The 21,155-nt window shown below is 43.2% G+C and overlaps 1 protein-coding gene across 4 annotated transcripts in view; it reads left to right on the top strand.

The window, feature by feature from the left end:
- Window positions 1–21,155, top strand: part of NRG2 (neuregulin 2) — a 137,287-nt gene that overhangs the window by 62,208 nt on the left and 53,924 nt on the right. For all 4 annotated transcript variants that reach the window (XM_082234384.1, XM_082234382.1, XM_082234383.1 and 1 more), the window contains exon 2: window positions 15,008–15,179. In XM_082234384.1, coding sequence (XP_082090510.1) covers window positions 15,008–15,179 — 172 coding nt within the window. The remainder of the gene's footprint in view (window positions 1–15,007; window positions 15,180–21,155) is intronic.

The following is a 21,155-nucleotide window of genomic DNA, read 5'->3' as shown; positions in this document are numbered from 1 at the left end:
GCCATTGCCACCTTTCCAGGCAGCATAGTCAGGTTTTGCTGGGAGTTTTCTCTTAAGGTGAAATATACTCAGAGTCGCAAAGTGATTTCATGCTCTTTGTTCAGCTCATAGTGGTGAGGAGGTATGAATGAAAGTCCCCTCAAAGTATCTGCTTTATATACATTATTTACACGATGGGCTGCACATGATTGGTTAATTCTGGAATTCTACTGTAAGCCAATCAGGCTGTGGATTCACTTATATCTGGAGCATGATTGGGTGGTTCCTGCCAACCAATCATACTGCTGTATTGTTCTTGGACCAATCAGACTGCTGCATTCTGAATCCTATTGTTCTAGGACCAATCAGACTACTGCAATTTGGATCCTATTCAAGTCAGTACATAACATAAGGTAAGAACATAAACATAAGAGCATAAGTAGAGCCTGCTGACCCCTCTAGGCCAGCATCCTGCTCTCACAGTGGCCGACCAGAGGATTGTGGGAAACCAGCACGCAGCACATGAGCAAAAGAGCCCTCTCCCTTCCTGGCCTTATCTCAGAGCCCCTTGGTGCCACGGCCATTTCCATGACTAGCACTGCTAGCTGCTGCCCAGCCATCTCCGGATGACCCCTCACATGGCCCTGGGCTCATGCTGGGATTCCAAGATTGTAAGATGATGCTTTGGAATTGCTAGCCTAGCAGGTACACTTAGCAAAAGCAGTTTAGTTTATTCAAAGACCTAATGAGGAGAATGGAAATGTCTGCCAGTAGTCATCAAGTGCTTCCCTTAGGAAATGAAAAAAACGGGTCTCGTGGTTTCCTTGGGCTCTGCCAGCAGAGATTAGAGTGATCCGGTGCTGTTTTCCAAGGCACTTGTGAGAAAGTCTGGGCATCTTCACACAAAATGGAATATAAGCTGCCTAAAGCACGAAGCATATTAGACTCCATATTACGTTATGTATTTTATGGGAATTCAGAGTCCATAATTACCTGCTAATGGGTTCCAGCAGGACTGGGATATGTCTGGGTAAGTTTAATATCTAGCTATTCTCCCCTGTGAACTTAGATTGGATGTTTTGGCGCATATGTTAATGGGAATGGAAGGAGGTGGCATTCATCCCACACATGATGTACTCACTTCCTTCACTCAGACAAATAGAGAAGGTAGCTATCCATTCCTCCACCGATAGTCTTATCTGCAGAAATACTAGTTTCTGGACCCAAATGATACTGATTAAGTTAGACCCAGTGTGAAGGCAACCCTGTTCCAAAAATTTCCAAGTAAAGTTTTATTGGCCCTCTCACTTAAATCTACACAGCAATCTATCTCAATGTATTATTATTATTATTATTATTATTATTATTATTATTATTATTATTATTATTATTATTTCCTTTGAGTTTTAGATGAAAAGGTATAAGCCAAAATGTGAACTCCCCTAAACAGCATGTGTGTGTCTGTGTAAAATCCCACCTTTTTCACTTCACTACAGGTTTACAAGTTTTGTGAAATTTCTCTTGACACATGAATTACCTCCCATTTGTAGTTTACATATCAAAAGAGAAGGCAACTTTGAGACCGAAGGGTAAATTTCTCCATTGGCACACAGCCATCGTTGAGATGTGTTACCTTGTTGAAGATGTGTTACCTTGTAAGATATGTTACAATGGGAGCCTGCCGATGGTAAAACATGTCATGGTAGGGGCCACCAACCTATATGGGCCAGTGGATGCATTTTGAGGAAGTACAATTGGTGCCAGTCACAAGATGACTGCCAAGGAGACATGGCGTAACACAAAATGCTGCCACATCTAAAAGCAGAAACAGACACACAAGCACCAAAAGGTGCAGGCATGTCTCTCCATCAATGCTCAACCACAGAGAGCGCTTTCTGCCTCTCCTCTGTTGGGGACAGATGGAGGGGTAAGTGTCTGATTCTGGCATCTAGTGAAATCTGGGCGTGTTTTCAAAGGGGATGTTCAATGTAGGAGAGGCTGAGGAAGTGGAAACAGAAACTGAGCAGGGAGAGAAAACACTCTCATGCACATTGAATTTTTGAGGAGATACTTACTTGGACATTTTGTGGGCACCGTATTGGGGCCCCCTTTTGGATATGCTCATAGCCAGGGCTTCTTTTGAGGTGGCATGTTCCAGTATGCCATAACGCCAGCTCTTTTTTCCTTGCCTGCTGCCACGGCCGCTTCCCATGAGACACTTTGGCGCGACTCTTTTACAATAGCCAAAGCGCCTTTCAGGAAGGGGCTGCCAATCATATAAAGATCGCGCCAGAGCAGTGGCAGTGGGGGGTGGGGGGTGGGTGCGACCAGGCAAATGGCGGTGCGATGGGAGGGCGTGGTGCATGCCAGCACCTTTGTTCATAGAGATAAAGCACTGCTCAATACATTTTTAACAGGCAATAATTCATAGGCAAAATCTATTGACTGAGAAAGAGATTAAAATAATAAACTGCTTATCATTAGCAGAGAAAAGCGACGTTTGATAGCTGATCTTCATTATGGATCAAATCTTTCATGCTTGCAGCTGCACATGAGTGTTCTGGATGTAGCAATAGGCTACCAAATGGTTTCAGTGCATTTCAGTTGGGAACTATGCTCAGTTCTAGGTATCATGTGTTGTTAATGGGGAACAATGCTAATATTGTTACTATGGAGAGAGAGAGAGAGAGAGGAGACAACCACCTTCTCCTCTTCATTTCTTTATAAGTGGATTGCAGTATCAGCTTTTATTTACCACTGTTGATTCACCCAGCCACTGCCACCAAATATCTGTACTATATTGCTTACGAATGCCTTATAGCTATATCCCAGTAGCATTAATTTAGATATAGTAAACCAGCCAGACATACTTTATAATTAAATAAAAGTAACAATATTTATTTATATTAATTTATAAAGGTAAAATAAGATAAACATTCTACTTGAATTATCTACTGTCTCTTTAAAAGCTTGTACTTTGGTCAGTGGAATGGGCGCTGCTGCAGGTGCCACGTAATACCCGTTCTGCATTAGTAAGAACTTGTTTGTTTAGTCTGGCAGTACTTAAACTTTGGAACTACCCGCCTATTGATATCAAGCAGGTGCCTTCTCTGTATTTTTTGCTGTCGCTTGAGACTCAGGTGGTGTGGAGTGCCTTCCATCAGTTTCAGCTGGTGGCCCAGCTGTGCCCCATCTGGATAGGGATAGCCTTACTGTTGTTGTCTATGCTCTGGTAACCCCCAGGTTACATTACTGCAACACATAGGGCTGTGTAAAGGGAATTGGGGGTTGCTTGTGCGTAGAGGGTGCGGATGCTCTAGGCAACGTTCCCTGGCTAAACCTTTCCCTGGCTGGACAGCCTTTACTCCGTGGCTGTGTCAGTCACTGGCAGAATCCGTCAGTGGGCGTTTCCTGAACTTCTTCCAACATAAAAACTCCTTGACACCAAGTCTCCGCCTAGACTCCCTGCACGGAAGTCTTCTGCGCAGAGTGGGCATGGCCAGCGGAGGTCCTGGACTCTCCCCGCTGGTCTCTGTGGAAGAGTCTTGGAGCCCTCTCTCCGAAGTCCTTCCCTGCTCCCCTTCCTCCCAGGTGTCACGCTGATTTCTTTCCCCAAGGGAAGTGTTTTCTCTCCCTCTGCTGGTCCCTTCTCCCGCATCGTCGGAGAGCCTTACCTCCACTCTTGGCTCCGATGGCAGTTTCCTGACATCCTGCCTCCAAAGATGGTTCAGAAATTTGGCAGAATTTGGCAGCCAGCTTGCTCATTGGAGCTAGACGGTTTGAGCAGATTACAACGATCCTGGCCAATTACTTTCTGGGCCCAATTCAAAGTGCTGGTTTTGATCTATGAAGCCTTACAGAACTCAGAGCTCAATACCTCAAGGAGCGCCTCTCCCCATATAAACTGATCCTGTCACTGATAGCATCATCAAAGGACCTTCTTTGTGTGTCTCCTCCACAAGAAGTCCAGAGCGTGTCAACACAAGAATGGGCCTTTTCTACAGTGGCTCCCCATTTGTGGAAAGAAGAAGAAGAAGAAGAGTTTGGATTTGATATCCCGCCTTTCACTCCCTTTAAGGAGTCTCAAAGCGGCTCACATTCTCCTTTCCCTTCCTCCCCCACAACAAACACTCTGTGAGGTGAGTGGGGCTGAGAGACTTTAGAGAAGTGTGACTGGCCCAAGGTCACCCAGCAGCTGCAGGTGGAGGAGCGGAGACACGAACCCGGTTTCCCAGATTACGTGACTACCGCTCTTAACCACTACACCACACTGGCTCTCGAAAGCCAAGGAGGTTGGCTGGGACCTCCCTTACAGATATTTGGGGACCAGGCAAAAGTGTTTATCAGCAAGCCTCTGGCTGATGGAACACATAGCCTTTTAAATGTGTTAAATGTGGAGGGGGCTATTGCCTTGTTTTGTATTTTTCTGTTGTTGTGAACTACCTTGGGATCTTTTCAGGGCTTGCTGAAAACTTTCTTATTTAGGCAAGCCCACCCAGATGCTTAGAAATGCTGAAATGATTTTTAATATGTTTTGGTGTTTTAACTTTCTCTATGTTTTAAAGGATTGTTATTTTTTCTTGATTTTATTGTTGTATCTTTTTATAAACTGCTTTGAGGTGGATATAACACATCAAGCAGTGTATACATTTTATAAAATAAATAAAACAAAACAAAAGGTGATTGCTATTTTAAATGGCAGTTTGTTTTCAGATCAACATATGTCTGATTTAGAAGCTCAGTTCCTAAATCTATTTAATTCATAGGGCAATTATCCTTATTCTCTCTATATCAGCCAGGACTTTTGCTGGCTGCCCTATGAGCAGAGACTTGCAGGCTGCTATCACTCTGCTCACCGGCAGAAAATTCTGCGCTGAATTCTCCTCACTGTCCTTATGTAGCCTCTCTACCAATCTTCCCCATAAGCCAGTGAGTCAGCTCTTTTGGGCAGGCTATACAGTCATACCTTGGATCCCAAACACCTTGGTACTTTGTCGTTTTGGCTCCTGAATGCCACAAACCCGGAAGTGAGTGTTCCGGTTTGCGAACGTCCTTTGAAACCCGAATGTCTGACGGGACCTCCCTATTTATTTATTTTTGACTGGGTACATATGTGTGCTTGCCCCTCTTAATTTTAAAAGTTTTCAATTTATTGTGTAATTAGAAGCATTGTGGTCTTGTGGTTGAAATGCATGTGATATATGAACAAACTTAGAAGCTTTAGAAAACTTAGTTCTGGCTTATGGTAGTGGATTTGGAGTTGTAGATGCTCAGAACTGTTGTTATGAGGCACAATAATAATTTCTTTTCTATAAGCCTTTTCTGCTAGGCTTTTTGAGTGACTTCAAGCAAGAAATACCTGGGTCTCCATTTCAATGTGTGTTATAGATTCAAATAAAGGATATATCTCATTGTATCAAATAGCATGTGACTAGTAATTGGTGAGAAATTATAAAGGCTATTTACATAAACCTTCCGCTCAGTTTGATAATAATCGTGTCCTTACTTACTTGGGAGTGAGCACCATTTAGCTGAATGGGAGTCGCTGCTGAGCAAAGAGGCAGAGGATCAGGCCCCTTGGGTTGGCTCTGGACATTGAAAAGAGGGCGCATGCGTGACTTGTGCTTCCTCTTTCCACAGTTCCACATAATGTCTAAAGTGGTGCCTCGTGCTTCTTCCCCAATAGGCCACCAGGTGAGATTCATTTTTTCTGTTATTTTATGGCATTGTCTAGGAATGACTTTCAATCCATCTATTACTAATATAGCACAATGCTTTACATTGTGACATTTTAAAGTCTCTTTCCTGCCCTGAGCAGTTTCCAATCTAAATTTCAGCAGAAGGGAGGCAGCTGAGGGAGGGGAACCCAGCAGAGGGAAGAGGGAGGCAAGGAGATCAACCATGCACTTACACATATTTAGGCTTTATTTATTTATTTTGAACATTTATAAACTAGCCATAATTTTAAAAAATGGATTTGAGGGTAGTATACAAAGATTTTTTTTTTTTTTAAGATGCCAGAGTTCTGGCTTCTAAACCATTTTCAAGGACATCCTCAAGCATTTGATTATTAGTTCAACCTGGAGGTTACCAGAGCATGAATAATGGAGATCAGCCTATCTCTATTTGGGGGGAAAACTGCAGCTGATCCGACTGCACCTTGATCCAACTCTGGTCTCAATGACATGGGGTTCCTTCGGTACCCCATGTCATTGAGACCACTTGTATCTGAAGTGACAGAGTGGATCAAGGAGCATCCCTAAGCTGTGTACCTGCTCCATTCAGAACAGTCAATACACCAACTATCTTACTGTGGAACCACAAACTCACAGTGCAGCCATCTCATCAGGACTCCGCTTCAGTTTACTAACCCTTTCTCAATGCATTCCTGACTCCAGACAGCAGCTTGTAGCTTAGCACTTTCACAGCAATGCTGATGATAAGAAAAAATAGAGCTGGGTGTTATAGGAGTCTGTATTGGTCTCACATTTTGTTGAGTACTTGTGCATTTTATTTTATTTTTAAAAAATCTTATCTGTTTATGAATTGCTTTGTTCTTTTCCCACCTTGTTCTTTGTTCTGGGTTCTGAGCCGCTCTCTATAAAATGAAGCTCTCTGTTGCTCTTTCACTATAACAGGGAATTTTAAAAACAACTATTACTTTCCACACTTTTGACCAAAGTGGGTTAAATTTACAGGCCCAGAGGTCTATATACCATTTTCATTTTCTGCCAGAATTATTTTCAGAATGACAGGCATTGTGATTCTCCTGCAATGTCAGACTTTACCATTTTGGGGTAGGAACAAACAATAGGAATTGCAGGGGGTGGGGGAAAGAGCAGGGATCCCATGGAAAGACTGGAATTGGGAAAAAGTCACACACATCCATCAATGACCTTGCTACCCCAAAGACTATTGGTGGTGGCCTCTTCACTGATTTGGGGATATATTGTGTGAGAGATCTTTAAATATTGACGTGCATAGGGAAGGGATGGTGCAAAAATCCCAAGGAAACACTGGGATGGGGGAAAATGTTACTCTGTTACCCAAGTGTAGTTGGTGGGGTGGACAGGCTTCCGCCCCCCATGTTTTTTATGGAGATACAAGTACCCCTCAGCCCAGGACCTTGTTACAGAGTGGGCTTCTGCCCCTCTCCCCACAGATTCTTGGGGATACAAAGAGGAGCTCTCTATTAACACACACACACAGGACCACATGACAAAAAGACATAGGCTTTAATACTTTCTCCAGATCACTGTGATTGGAGTGCATTGGGAAATAATTCCCTATGATTAAAATCTAGACCTGTCTGTCTCCACTACTTTTGTCTCAGCCGCTGGTCATTCCCCCAATCAGTTTGGTTTTCTTAGGAAAAAGCAACTTCTCTCTCTGTGTGTGTGTGTGTGTGTGTGTGTGTGTGACAGAGAGAGAGAGAGAGAGTGCGTGTGTGAGAGCAGAAGCCATAGAAGTACTTGGAAGCTGAGGAGCTTGCCACTAATCACCCCCCCCAAGGTTTCCTTCATTTTGTAAGGGGGGGCATAGTGGATTTAAAGACCCAACTAATCTTCATACTTGGTTGGTATGAAAAATGGACTTGCTTACTGCACAAATCCACTGGAGAAAAGTAGTTCTGAAAATCATTCTTCTAAACACATTCTTCAAAGTGTATGTGCAGCTGTCTGCAGGAGTGTTGTCCCAGTCATCACTTTGGATGTGACACAGAAGTGTAGAAGGAGGATGAATCACACATGCATCATTTTTAGCACTTCCATATAATGTGCAAAGCAGTTTGCAGAAGGGACATTGTAGAATATTCAAACCTTGCTTTTCTTAATTATGTACAAGGTAGAAAATATATAAACACTGGGAGAACATTCCTCTCTCTCTCTCTCTCTCTCTCTCTCTCTCTCTCTGCATGTCCGTGTGTGCGTCCATGGAAGGAGCTGAAGGCAGCTTCTTTCCTTTTCTATCCTGGTGTTTTTACACAAGTATCTCCCCTCCTATTGACACTACAATCACTACAATTGCCCATATTATGTAAGGAATGCCCATATTATGGGATGCCAGGGTTCAGTTCTGATTTGAGCCATTAAGCTGGGTCTCTCACACTCCATGTAACCTATCTCATGAGGGTAAAGGAGTGAGAATATGAATCCTTGAGCGCTTTGGAGAAAAAAGTGGTATACTGATGTAAAGTAACAAGTAAGTAAATAATAAACTCAGATTGAGGTCTTTTGCAGCAGCCTTAATATGAAAAATTTAGTTAGAAACTTTGTAACCAAGGACCAATAACTCATTCCTATCAGTTTAGATGGAATGGTGATTTAGGTTTGAGAGCTCTTCTCTTTCCTTCTTTCTTTCAATATGTACATTTATATGTAACTGTATACAATGAGTATTGCTACTATTACTGATAAATGTAATCTACATATAAAAAAGGTAAAGGTAAAGGACCCCTGACAATATACTAATATCCAATTTATATGTATGTACAGTGGTACCTCAGTTTAAGAACAGCCTGTTTACAAACAATTCAGTTTACGAACTCCTTAAAACCAGAAGTAGTGTCCCGGTTTGCGAACTTTACCTCGGTGTAAGAATGGAATCTGAATGGTGGAAGGGCACCGGCGGAGGGAGGCCTCATTAGGGAAAGCGCGCCTCAGTTTAAGAACGGTTTCGGTTTAAGAATGGACTTCCGGAACAGATTAAGTTTGTAAACTGAGGTACCACTGTACAGGAGTAATGAAGTGACTGGCTAATGTGCATAACAACCATCCATTGTGCATTTTTCTGTGCCTCATGGAGAATGTACACATAATCTGTCCATGAAGAGGGAATTGTGCAGCCTTCCCGGTCAATATACATAACTCTCCAACGAGCCTTGGGGAAAATGCATATCTGTACATCATTTTACACATTCACGATACATAATCTCCAACAGGACAGGGGAAATCTGCTTATCTCAAGAGGATTGTGTGCATTCTCCAGGCATTATTAGGATCTTTAGGTTAGCTGGAACAGGAAACTTGAATGGCGACTCATTGTTGCAACATATTTAACTGAGATGACTCTATAATTGTATAGTTCATAGCAGTTTTCATTTACAGGATTCCCATATATGGGAACTGGGACTGGAATCCTATACATACCCCACCTGGGGTACTGTGTCCAGTTCTGGGCACCACAATTTAAGAAGGATATTGACAAGCAGGAATGTGTGCAGATGAGACCAAGATGACCAAGGGTCTGGAAACCAAGGCTTGTGAGGGATGTTTGAGGGAGCTGGGGAGGTTTAGCCTGGAGAAGAGGAGACTGAGAGAAGATAGGACAGCCCTCTTCAGGTAGCTAAAGGGCTGTCACATGGAAGATGGAACAAGCTTGTTTTCTCCTGGTTCTATGATTCTGTTGATTCTGTGATTCTGTACCTTAGAGAAAGTCTCACTGAACTCGGTGTTACTTACTTCTAAGTAGACATAGGATTGCACAGTGAATGGACTGTCTAGGAAACAGGTCAAAACGGTGGGAGTTTACTGAAATGTCAGGTTAGTGTGCTGAAATATTTGTTCATTTGACAGTTTTACCATCTGTCACATAGTTACTTTCAAAGAAATAATTAATGTTGGGTTTTTTTGGCAGGAGGAGGACTTTTTAGCCATTGGTGGTTTGGTACTTTTGCCACTTACAAAAACAATTAGGTAACTTATTTTGAAAGTATGAACTTAACTTTCAAATTGTAATAAATTTACATGTAAATTATTCCCTGAGCAAGCTTTCAACCTGGAATATTAGGGTCAGCCAAGAATTGCACACTTTTTTTAAAAAAATGAAACTAACTAAGGCCTTTTTAAAAAGTACATTCTTAAAGGCAGTTGTTCAAAGCAGGCTTAATCATCACACATTATCAGCATCATGGCTTCATGGAACAGTTGACAATATTTGACCTGTCAATTGACCAGAGTCCCCTAATATCTAGAATACTCTGGTTTGCCTCATTGCAAATTTAGGGCTGTTGCAGAAGATACCAACAGGTTGCAGTCCTGTGAATGTGTCATGGAACTCAGTGAAACTAACATGCACAGGGGAATAGGCTGCAAAATAATCAGCAGGATAGAGGGACAAATTCCTTTGACACAAATGTTAAAGGTCTGTGGGTTGTATCCCGTGCTAGTCATATTACTAACTTAGGTCCATTAATATTAGTGGCTGGAATTCAGGGCCTGCCCAAGACATTTTGGCACGTGAGGCAAAGCACTAAATGGTTCCCCCGGCACCACCAGGGAAGAAGGGCTGAGTGAAGAAGAAGAAGAGGAGTTTGGATTTGATATCCCGCTTTATCACTACCCTAAGGAGTCTCAAAGTGGCTCACATTCTCCTTTCCCTTCCTCACCCACAACAAACCCTCTGTGAGGTGAGTGGGGCTGAGAGACTTCAAAGAAGTGTGACTAGCCCAAGGTCACCCAGCAGCTGCAGGTGGAGGAGCGGGAATGTGAACCTAGTTCACCAGATTATGAGTCTACCGCTCTTAACCACTACACCACACTGACATACAATGGAAACGGTGTGTGTGTGTGTGTGTGTGTGTGTGTGTGTGTGTGTGTGTAAGTCTAATCAACTGTAGCTGGTGGTTGAAGTGGGAATCAAAGGCTGTCAGAGGGGAAAGGGGTCTTGTCTGAATTATGCTGGGCAGGTGCAGGGCCCAGGAGACCCCAGAGAGTAGCCCCCATCATTTCCTCCCAAGGGGTGGGAGGAGACCAGCAGCACCTCCTGTTCATCAAGAGGCCGCTGTAGAGGTGGTGTGTGGAGATGGGAAGGGGGGCTGCTAAGGATAAGGCAGATCTAGCCTCCAAGAAGCATGCTGCAGTTGTTGTGGCTTCTGTGGCAGCAGCAGCAGCAGCAGCAGGCAATGCATTCCCTGGAGGTTGCCAGGAGTGTAGGAAGGGGCGGGCGGGGAGGTGGACCGCCCTGGGTGCCCTCACTGAGGGGGCTGACATTCAATGTGCTGCCCATCCGCGACTCCCAAGCCTACCGCAAGCCGTTGGCATTCCTCCCTTCCCCTTTCATTTTGACAGCTTGGGGAAGGCTTGGGAGTCGTGGGAGGGCAGCGTGCCAAATGACTTCCATGGGTGGCTCGCTTCTCCCCCAGCCGTAGAGCACGTGCACCGCTCCAGACACCCGAGTGCCATGCCCCCCTAAGGAGCACACCCGCCCTGGGCAGCACCCGCCCTGGGCAGTGTGGCATATGCTCCGCCGCTGTCTGTTGCCCCTGTGAATCCAGCCTCCCAAGGTGGTCGCCTCACCTTGCCTCATGGGTTGGTCAGTTGAAATTCAATGTTGCTCTGTTACAAACGTTCTGTCTGCCCAAGCATTTCCGTTTGCCAGGTGGAACAATTCCCCTTGCATGCTGTTCTGCAGGTTCTCCCAATGTCCCCAGGCAGGGGGGAAGCCCTGTTGCGCAGAGCCTTGTGCAGGACTTCTGCTGATGGGGCTCCTTGGGTGAATCCTGCCCAATGGGTCTACTCTGAGCAGCAAGGTGGATACAACTCTGGTTTGGTTTTAGTTTCAGAAGAAGGCAACAATTAAGAGGAAGGCAACACCATAGTCATCTATATAGCACTATTCACATTTAATGAATTGTGTAGGGTTAAAGGAAAAGTTATCATCATTTTTGACTAGGGCATCCAGTGAAATTTACTGGCAGATGAGAGGAAGCACATCTTCACACAGTGCCTAATTAATTTACAACACTCACTCCACAAGCTCGGGTGGTTGTTTCTAGGCTTATCAGTGGTTCTAAGTGAGGATAGCTGAAGAGAGACCTCAACTCTCTCTGCATATCAAAATGAATGTGTATAGATACATGGAAGCAGCCTCTTTTGTTGTTCATTATGAAAGCAAATGCAAATCATCTGGATCATGCCTCTTCCTTGGACCGCATACCCTTTTTTGTCCTGAAAAAGAAAATGCATATTCTTGATAACTCTGCATTCTTTCTGCTGGGCTGCTATCCCTTGGGTATTGTACATTATTTTTTGAGCTTTGCGGACGTGCTCAGGGCTGTTGCTAAAATATCTGTGTTTGTATTGATTATTTGGTAGGCTTCTGAATCTGCGCTGCTCAAACAGGAACTTACATAAGATTTCTCACTCCCCTGGATAGTTGTTTTCAGACAGACGGAGCTGGCTTTTGCCTGCACTGAGCTTTTGGGTTTCACAGATTCTTCTTCAGGACATTGAACAAAGCAAAAAATAAATAAAAATAATAATACCTAAAACATATTTTTTTAAAAAAAGCATTTTGTGGCCCTTGCCTGAAGTTTGCTGCTGATGATAAATATAAGATGATTTCCATCCTTGATACAGTTCAATGTGTCGTAGCAAAAATATATTTAATTTAATTCCTATATTTATATATGTTTTTATACTAAAACAGTCGTTTATAAAATGAAGAAAGATTATAAAGCATTCAGAAAAACGCATACATTAGTGAAAATAAGAAACAAAAATGTATTAGGGAGAATTGCTTGGAAAGCTTGCATGTTTGGCAAGAATGGATAAAATGTGTGTATTAAGGAGAAATTCACACTGAAATGCTGAGGAGAACTTTTAAAGATAAATAAATTGAAAATTGATGTGGAATTGTGGAGAACTGAATTTAAGATTGGAAGAATGATTAACAGAGAAACCAAAATTGTCAGATTCATCCATCCCTACCACTGAGAGATACACAATACACAGAAATTATGTCTTACATCTACACAAATCATACTGTGCCTACCCATTTCTAATATCACTAATTCCATATCTCCCTGTACCTCATACACATCCGTAAACACTCCATCTATTTAATCACTCCAATATTCATTCTCTCTCCAATATCTTGTGCTCTGTCACCAGACCACTATCTATCACCAACCAGTTCCTCCACTCCACTCTGAAATATGCTGCAAAACACCAGGAGACAGTGGAGCAATTCACTTACAGAACCATATAAAGTATCAAAACAAATTTCTCCCCGTCCATCACACAGATGTACTATATTCACCCTGGTGCTCCTTCCTCTCCTCCAGGAGAGCCCTCAGGCATCTCCATAGTTTAGCAAACAGCTAAACTATGGGATAAATGGTGGCCACAGACTTGGGGGGCTTTAAAAGAGAAGTGGACAAATTCTTGGTGGAATTTGCCTCTGAATGTCAGTTGCTGGGAATCACAGGCGGGATGAGAACTTTTGTGCTCCAGTCCTGCTTTCAAGTTCCCCACGGAGGCCTCTGCTTGGCTCCTGTGAGAACAGGATGTGGACTAGGTGGGTCTGATCCAGCAACCTCTTATGCTCTTATCCTTTTTAAAAACCCATTCTCAAGATATCCTCCCAGGAGTTCTGCAGTCTAAGGTATATTGACATTTCTACCATTTTTATCTACGGTACATTTTGGAACTTTTAAATACTTCCAGTATGTATTTTTATCATTTTGAAATTATTTTGTAGTGATTTTTAACTATCTTAGGGAGGGTGAGACAAGCAAGGCACAATGCGAATTCTAAGAATCTGACACTGTGATTGCCACTCCGAAAATATTTTGGTGTACGGTGGCCTTTAAGTCTGGTAATATCTTGAAGCTTAAATACTGAATTTGGCAAGACATAGGGGAGAGAGAATGCATGAACAAAATTTCCCTCATTTGGTCTCACTGTTGCTGCTCCTTCTAAAAAAAAAAAAAAGCAGGCTAAGCAATACGTTTTGTAAGAATATATCTTAGGCAATGCAGAATAAATAAGAGGAAGGTCATGCTAAGATAACTGACATCAATAGCACGATTATTGACTTTTGACATGCTCTTCGGCATTAAGACAAATGAGGTCTCCATTATTTCAAAAGAAGTTTTATTAGTGAAGTTTTATTAGCGAAGAGTAATTATCAGGAAGCTTGCTATAAGCACCCTTTCATTATGTGGCAGTGGCAGGCTGGTTGAGGCACATTTGAATTTGTGCATCGTTTCCTGGTGCATAGTTAGCTAAATTGCTACAAAAGCACCCAGTAAAGGTCACAGGCACAGCAGCCGCTGCTGATACCTGATGGTCTGGACTGTTTCTCGGGTGATGCTGTAAAGAGGCATCTAATTACCTAATTGCTGGATTTCTGCACTCTTGCGACCCAGAGCCCTCCTTGTTTATCCTCTTTCTCAGGCTGACTTTCCTTTTGGGCTCCTTTCTGCTATTGTTCAGTATGGAAAATTGTCATTTGGAAAAGCCGAATGACCTTCTTCTCCATTCCCAGTTCCTTTCTCTACGGAGATGTGCTTTAGCATTTTCCCACTTGGCAGCAGCAAAGCTACTATATGGTACGTTCCCAGAATGAATAGGCAGGCACATGAGCATTAAAAAAACCCCTGCAGTGATTGTAGCTGAACTGAGAGGAAGAGAGTCCTCCTCCCCATCTCTCCCTTTCCTGTAGCCAAATGCTACCATTCAGATCTGCACAGGCTGTGTAATCAACAGCATGTCTGCCAACAGCAGCAGAGGTAAGAGAGAGAGAACGCAGCGCAGGAGATTGTGGCAGCAGCAACGCCAGAACGAGGGCAGGAATCCTTCTCGGAGAAATCCCTGCCTGAGTTGATGCTGCTTCCCAGTTGGATGTGATGTGCATTTGTGTCTTTTGCGCATTTGGGGAGGAATGAGTGCTGTCATCCATGCTTAAGGAGAGTGGGGAGGTACCGGAATGAAAATGTGCAGCAGGAGTCAGGGATGGGAAGTGCTGTAGAGCTGAAACTCCAGCATCTTTTTATGCCAAATGCAAAAAGTATGAAATGCAGCTGTCCTTCTATGCTTTGACATTTGGGGTGGGGAGACCCTCCCATTGGTAATGATGACTTGTAGTTCGATAAAGGATCAGCTGCTCATGAAATGAAGCCTTTAATAAATCCAAAGACTTAGTGGTCAAGAGCAAGACTTCTCTTGTTGGTTTCTAACACCATATGTGGCTGGAGAGATCCAGTGGCGATCTTAATAGGGCTGCTTTTTCTCTCTCTTTGCAGCTGTCCGTCCAAAGCTCAAGAAATTGAAGAGCTTGAATGTGGAAGTGGGAGCAAAAGTTTCTATGAAATGCGAGGCAAGTGCTGGAAATCCCCAGCCATCCTACAAATGGTTCAAAGATGGCAGAGAACTGAAGAAAAGCAAAGATATCCGCATAAAATATGGGAATGGAAAGTAAGTACATAACTGCTTCTTTTCACCCTAAAAAATGAAAAAGATTTAATGTGCTGTTCATATAAATGTCATCTTACACCTCCATTATTTAGAAAAAAAACCTGGGTTAGCTAGATGATTTCTAAATAGTAGTGATCAGGCTGAAGTCTGTTACTTTGGTGAAAGAAATGCATTCATAACATGCTCAGACATGCTTGTTCTTATTCATGTCAGTGTTTTAGGGCTCAGAGTCAGCGTTTGTAGCATTCTAGAGCTCAGAGAAAGAAGTTTATCCAAGTTGAACCTGTTGCTACATATTGAGAAATACCAGTTTTCCTATAGTTTGCTACATTATGGAAGTTCAAGAGCAAGAAAGGTCAACTAAGGAAATATTTTTAATCACATCCCTTAGAAGTGGTGATTAAGCTGCAAGGAAGATGGCATAAATTGTTCATTAGAACAAAACTGAACTGTAAGTCTGACATTTGCTCCTGGTGTTTAACAATAGCCTTCTCAAAGCATGGTAAAGCCATCTGATATTGGCAAAACTTTGTGTGGTGTGTCAGTTTGGGGACAAAAATAGGGAAGAGGAGCCAGCTCCATACATACAAATACATCTTCCTTGATATTGTTTTTGATGTGTCTGGCCCTTGACTAATTATAGAATCAGAACAGTAGAGTTTGAAGGGACCCTGATGGTCACTGGGTTCAACTCCCTGCAAAGCAGGTATCTCAGCTTAAGCATCCATGGCAGATGACCACCCAACCTCTGCTTAAAAACCTCCCAGGAAGGAGAGTCAACTGCCTCCCAAGGGAGACCATTCCACTGCTGAGCAGTTCTTAATGTCAGAAAGTTTGTTCTATAAAAGAAGAAAAAAAGGGGGGGATTTTCCCAGATGTTTAGTCAGAATCTCCTTTCTTGTAACTTGAAGCCATGGGTTCGAGTCCTGTCCTCCAGAGCAGGAGAAAACAAGCTTGCTCCATCTTCCATGTGAAATATTTTAAGATGGCTATCATGTCTCCTCTCAGTCTCCTCTTTTCCAGACCCTTGATCATCTTGGTTGCCCTCCTCTGCATACATTGGAGCTTGTCAATATTCTTCTTAAATTGTGGTGCCCAGAACTGAACACAGTACTCCAGGTGTGGCCTGACCATGGGTGTAGCCAGAATTTTTGTTGGGGGAGAGGCCTTTTGTTCAGGGGTGGGGCAGAACCTCAGTTTGCTATGTATTCTTATTGATTGGGGGGCAGCCGTCCCTCCCTGCCCCCCTTTGGCTACGCCCATGGGTCTGACCAAGGCAGAATAGAGTAGTACTGTTACATCCCTTGATCTGGACACTATACTTCTGTTGATGTAGCCTAGAATAGCGTTAACTTTTTTTGCTGCTGCATCACACTGTTGACTCATGTTAACCTTGTGGTCCACCAAGACTCCTAGACGTTTTTCACATGTACTGCTAGTAAATCAGATGTACCCCATCCTATATTTATGCATCTGCCTAAGTGCAGAACCTTACATTTGTCCCTATTGAAATTCATTTTGTTAGCTTGCACCCAATTTTCCATCCTGTTAAAGTCATTTTGAATCTCAATTCAGTCTTGGTGCTCTTTATACCTATATTCCCCACAAACATGGGCCACATGTCATCAGGAATATTATTTCCTGACGATATCACAGTATATCTAGTCATCACTCTGTTACTTGATACACGTTCACAGTTACTTCTGCTTTTAGGAGCACATGTTGTGGGCACTTGCATGAGGACTCCACAGTAAGCTAACATTTTCATGGCTGACTTAGACCATAGCTGTCAACTTACAGATTTGAAAATAAGGGACCAGCAGCCTTGAAAATAAGGGACCAGCAGCCAAAATAAGGGACCTGGAGCCTCACCTGTTCCAGGCACTCCAGTCTTCCTGTCCTCCTGCAGTCTGGTCAAACTCATGCTGGTAGCTTCGAGAACACTGTCCAACCAACTTTGTAACCAGAGCTTCAACTGAATAGAATCTGAATCACATGCACCACAAGGCCTATGCAGCCTCAACTTAAGATGGCTCCCCGGCCTGGCTTTGCACTGCAAAGTTTGCAGCAGCACGTGCAACAAAATGGCGTCCAGCATTCAAAACCCCCCTCAGTTTGCATTAACTAGCCACACGCACACACAACCTCCCCCCCTTGCCATGAGATCGCCAGTCACCCACCATTTTAGTCAACCAGCTCATTTCTTTCCCCCATAAGACAATCCAAGGAGCCTCCAAAACAAATTCAAAAGCCCCCCTCCCACGAGATCTGCTTTCCTTTCCCCCCACCATGTGCCCCCCCTCCAGACAGACCTTTTCGCCGGCAAGGGTGAGTGGGCCGTCGATGACGTATCCATCCGATTCCGATCCGAGTACTCAGCACAGGTATGTTCAACTTCTGAGCCCCTCTGAGCCAAAGGCAGAAAGCCCAGCCAGCAGCCAAACGAAGCCTCAAGGAAAACCACCGTCACCTCTCCACTGGGAAGCGCTGAGCAAAGGCGAGTCCCCAGGGAACGCAGCCGATTTGATCAGCACAAGTCATGCAAGCTCCACCCCCCAGTCGTTCTTAGACTTCTTATTGGGTGAGCAATACAGCCAAGCAACACAGTTGGAGCCTCCCTTCTCCCTGGCCGGCAGGGAGGGAGGGAGAGGAGCTGCTTCCTTTGAAATTTAAGGGACATCATTTAAGGGACATTCATCAATAAGGGACAGCAGTGGGACATGGCGCTGGAATAAGGGACTGTCCCTTCAAATAAGGGACGCTTGACAGCTATACTTAGAACAATGGGTTCTCAACTCCTGTCTCAAAAGCCTCTCTTCTGCTTGAGTTACACTGACAGCATCTTTAATACATGGACCCATGAATGGGAAGCACTTGAGAAGTTCCATCAGGAGTTCAGCTACTTTTAGCCTGACTGAGCCTAAAATACTGCGCACTGCCTTTTGGGCAGTGCTGTTCAATGGATATGTGTGCACCACCTTATGTCTGAAACCTATTGCCCACTAGACATATATTTCTTTCTTCTGGCTTCTACCCAAAGCATACCACAAAATCCTTAGTCTACAGCCAAGCCCTAAAATACAGTCAAATCTGTTATGACTTGTCAATGGGAGACTCACAACCTATGGATTTACACCAGGCATTTCTTAGACCCAGCAAATGAAGTCCGGAAGCAGGATTGATGGCCCAGCAATGACCTGCTACTGGAAAGAAGAGAAAGTTACAAAACACCACTTGTCACCTATAGTTCCCGCTGAAATATCATTAGTGACCTACAGCCTGTTCTAGAAAGTGGTGCTTCGTTCTCACAGACTTTGGGTGACAGGCCTGATCTTACCTACAGCCACCTCCCACAACCTCCAGCAACAACAGGCTTCATAATGGAGACACGAAAGGTCCTCCTGCAGGAAAACCAGAGACCATCATTTCCACCCAAGCACACTATTACAAGACCTAATCATGTCAGCCTCGAGATTCGTTCATCTGCTCATCTTCACCTGTCTTTCTGCATTCTGCATAGGACAAACTCGTTAAGCATAAAATAATAAATAAACACAGATTTCACATAAAAAGCGGCAATACTCAGAAACAAAAAAGGAAAACATTTCAACCTATCAGGACACTCTGGAACTGGCCTTAAGGCTGTGATTCTTGAACAAAGGAACTTCAAAGGAAAGCTAGAGTATTAAAGCTTATCAAGAAATTCAGTTCTATTATCTGTGTCCTTAATAGGGATCACACCACAGGGGCTAATTAGCTGACCAAGGCTACTCCAAAGATACTTTTGCTAATATCACACTGTGAATGGTCATTGTCATTATTTTTACATTTACACTTTTGCATTTCGTTTCACTTTGATCTCATGGCGCTCTCTCTCTCTCTCTCTCTCTCTCTCTCTCTCTCCACCCAGCATTCCATACATCCAGTAAAGTAGCACTGTAAAAGCTTATACCACAATAAATTTGTCAGGCTTTAAGGTGTCACAAGTCTCTTTGTTGTTTATAATATATTCTGGATTGTAGATTTCATCCTGCACTTGATATCTACATTTATCATAGAATCATAGAATCATAGAGTTGGAAGAGACCACAAGGGCCATCGAGTCCAACCCCCTGCCAAGCAGGAAACATTCAGTTATTCAGTTGAAGAAAACAAGATAGGTAATTGGATGTGACCCTGAAACTATCAATAATAATTCTACATCCAATACCTTAATTAATTCAGACAGTTAATATGGTTAGCTATTGTCTTGGAATTTGTTCCAAATCATTGCAGATAAAATATTTTCAGGGAAACCAAACTGCTTGTTCACAAAGCTATTGTACTACCAACTTAACTGTGTGCTTGTGAAACATGGATCACTTATAAACTCCATCTCCAACTCCTCGAAAGATTCCATCAACAGTGTCTCTGAAAATTTTTGCATATACTTGGGAAGACAGGCAAACTAATGTCAGTATCGTCTTCCAAAGCAACTACTTTATTCCCAACTTAAGAATGGAAAGCGTAATGCCAGTGGACAACAAAAGAAGTTTAAAGATGCTCTCAAGGCAAATCTAAAAAGAAGTACTATAAACACCGACAACTGGGAAACACTGGCCTATGAGCACTCCAGTTGGAGAATAGCCTCTACCAAAGGCATCATAGACTTTGAAGAAGAAAGGAACTCAGAACGAAAGGGAGAAATGAGCTAAGAGGAAGGCACGTTTGGCAAACCCTCCCTGTGATCAACTCCCGCCTGGAAACTTATGTCCCCACTGTGGAAGGACGTGTGGATCCAGAATTGGGCTCCATAGTCACTTACGGACGGTGTTCATGGAAGACAATCTTATTTGGCTACAAATGATCGCTTTCTTGGCTACAAGAAGAAGATGTGGGCTGTCAGACATTCGTACAAAGTATTTTGAAGTTTCTTGGGCTTTATGAAATCTGGCTTTTGCTTAACACACTGTTCCACCTTCCCACTCAAAGTGAAATTGGGACTGGAAATATGAAGCAGCCCCACACATGCTCTGCTAATTGGATCACCAATGCCAATATGTTTGTGATATCAGCTGCTCTCCTGCTTTCTTTCCTTACACATACCCCCATCATGAAAAACGGCAGCCTGTGCTTTGGTTGCTGTGTTGTCCTTCCATAATGTCTCACCATACCTTGAATATCACATGCTGGGATCAAGCAACAGGAGTTGTCTGCCACCATCATGTCCTGACTGTGTGGCTTCCAAAGGCATTCTGCAAACAGAATGTTGAACTGGGTGGATATTTCTAGTCTAGCAGAGTCTTTAAAAACAACACAGTTTTTGTCAACCATAATTATGTACTAACTAGAATAGTGGCAGTCATGAAATTTTGACCGTTGCCTATTACAAATGCTTGCCTGAAGTTCCGTTAACTGAAAACTTAAAATAGTGGTTTTTAAGGCCAGTATTAGTGACATTTTAAGGCCAGTTTGTGGCGAATGCCACATGTTATTTAAGACCCGTGTGCTTTCATATTGAGCAGCCTTCTCTGTTTCCCATTCCTCAAGCCAAATGAGTTTAACATCCCCTCCAGTAATGATGTGCCCTAATGGAACTGAGTACAGTGTTCTTCAGAAAGTAGCAATTACCTGTTTGTCAAATCTTCTCCTTTCCCATCAATTTACCACTTGCACAGCTTCCTGGCGCCACTGGGCAGGGGAGTTGTCCTTTTCCATGAATGTTTGCCGGAGTAGAGGGGAAAACTCCTTACTTGTGAGCTGCATGTTCTGTCACTAATTAGCAGCAGGCAGAGGCAAGCCTGTCTTGCTCAGAACAGAAGGAGATTTGGGGAGGAAGACATTTCCTTCTGCTCAGTTTAGCAGGAATTATTATGTTATTACATTATTGCTCAAATCTTTTGCCATCTTATTCACATTGTAATTAGCAGAATACAATGTGAATAAGGTAGCAAAAGAGTTGAGCAATAATGCAATAACTTAATAACTCCTCTGTCC

The sequence above is a fragment of the Podarcis vaucheri genome, assembly GCF_965113315.1.
Source record: "Podarcis vaucheri genome assembly, chromosome: 8".
In the NCBI taxonomy this organism is placed as follows: domain Eukaryota; kingdom Metazoa; phylum Chordata; class Lepidosauria; order Squamata; family Lacertidae; genus Podarcis; species Podarcis vaucheri.
This window is presented reverse-complemented; position numbering and strand designations above follow the sequence as displayed.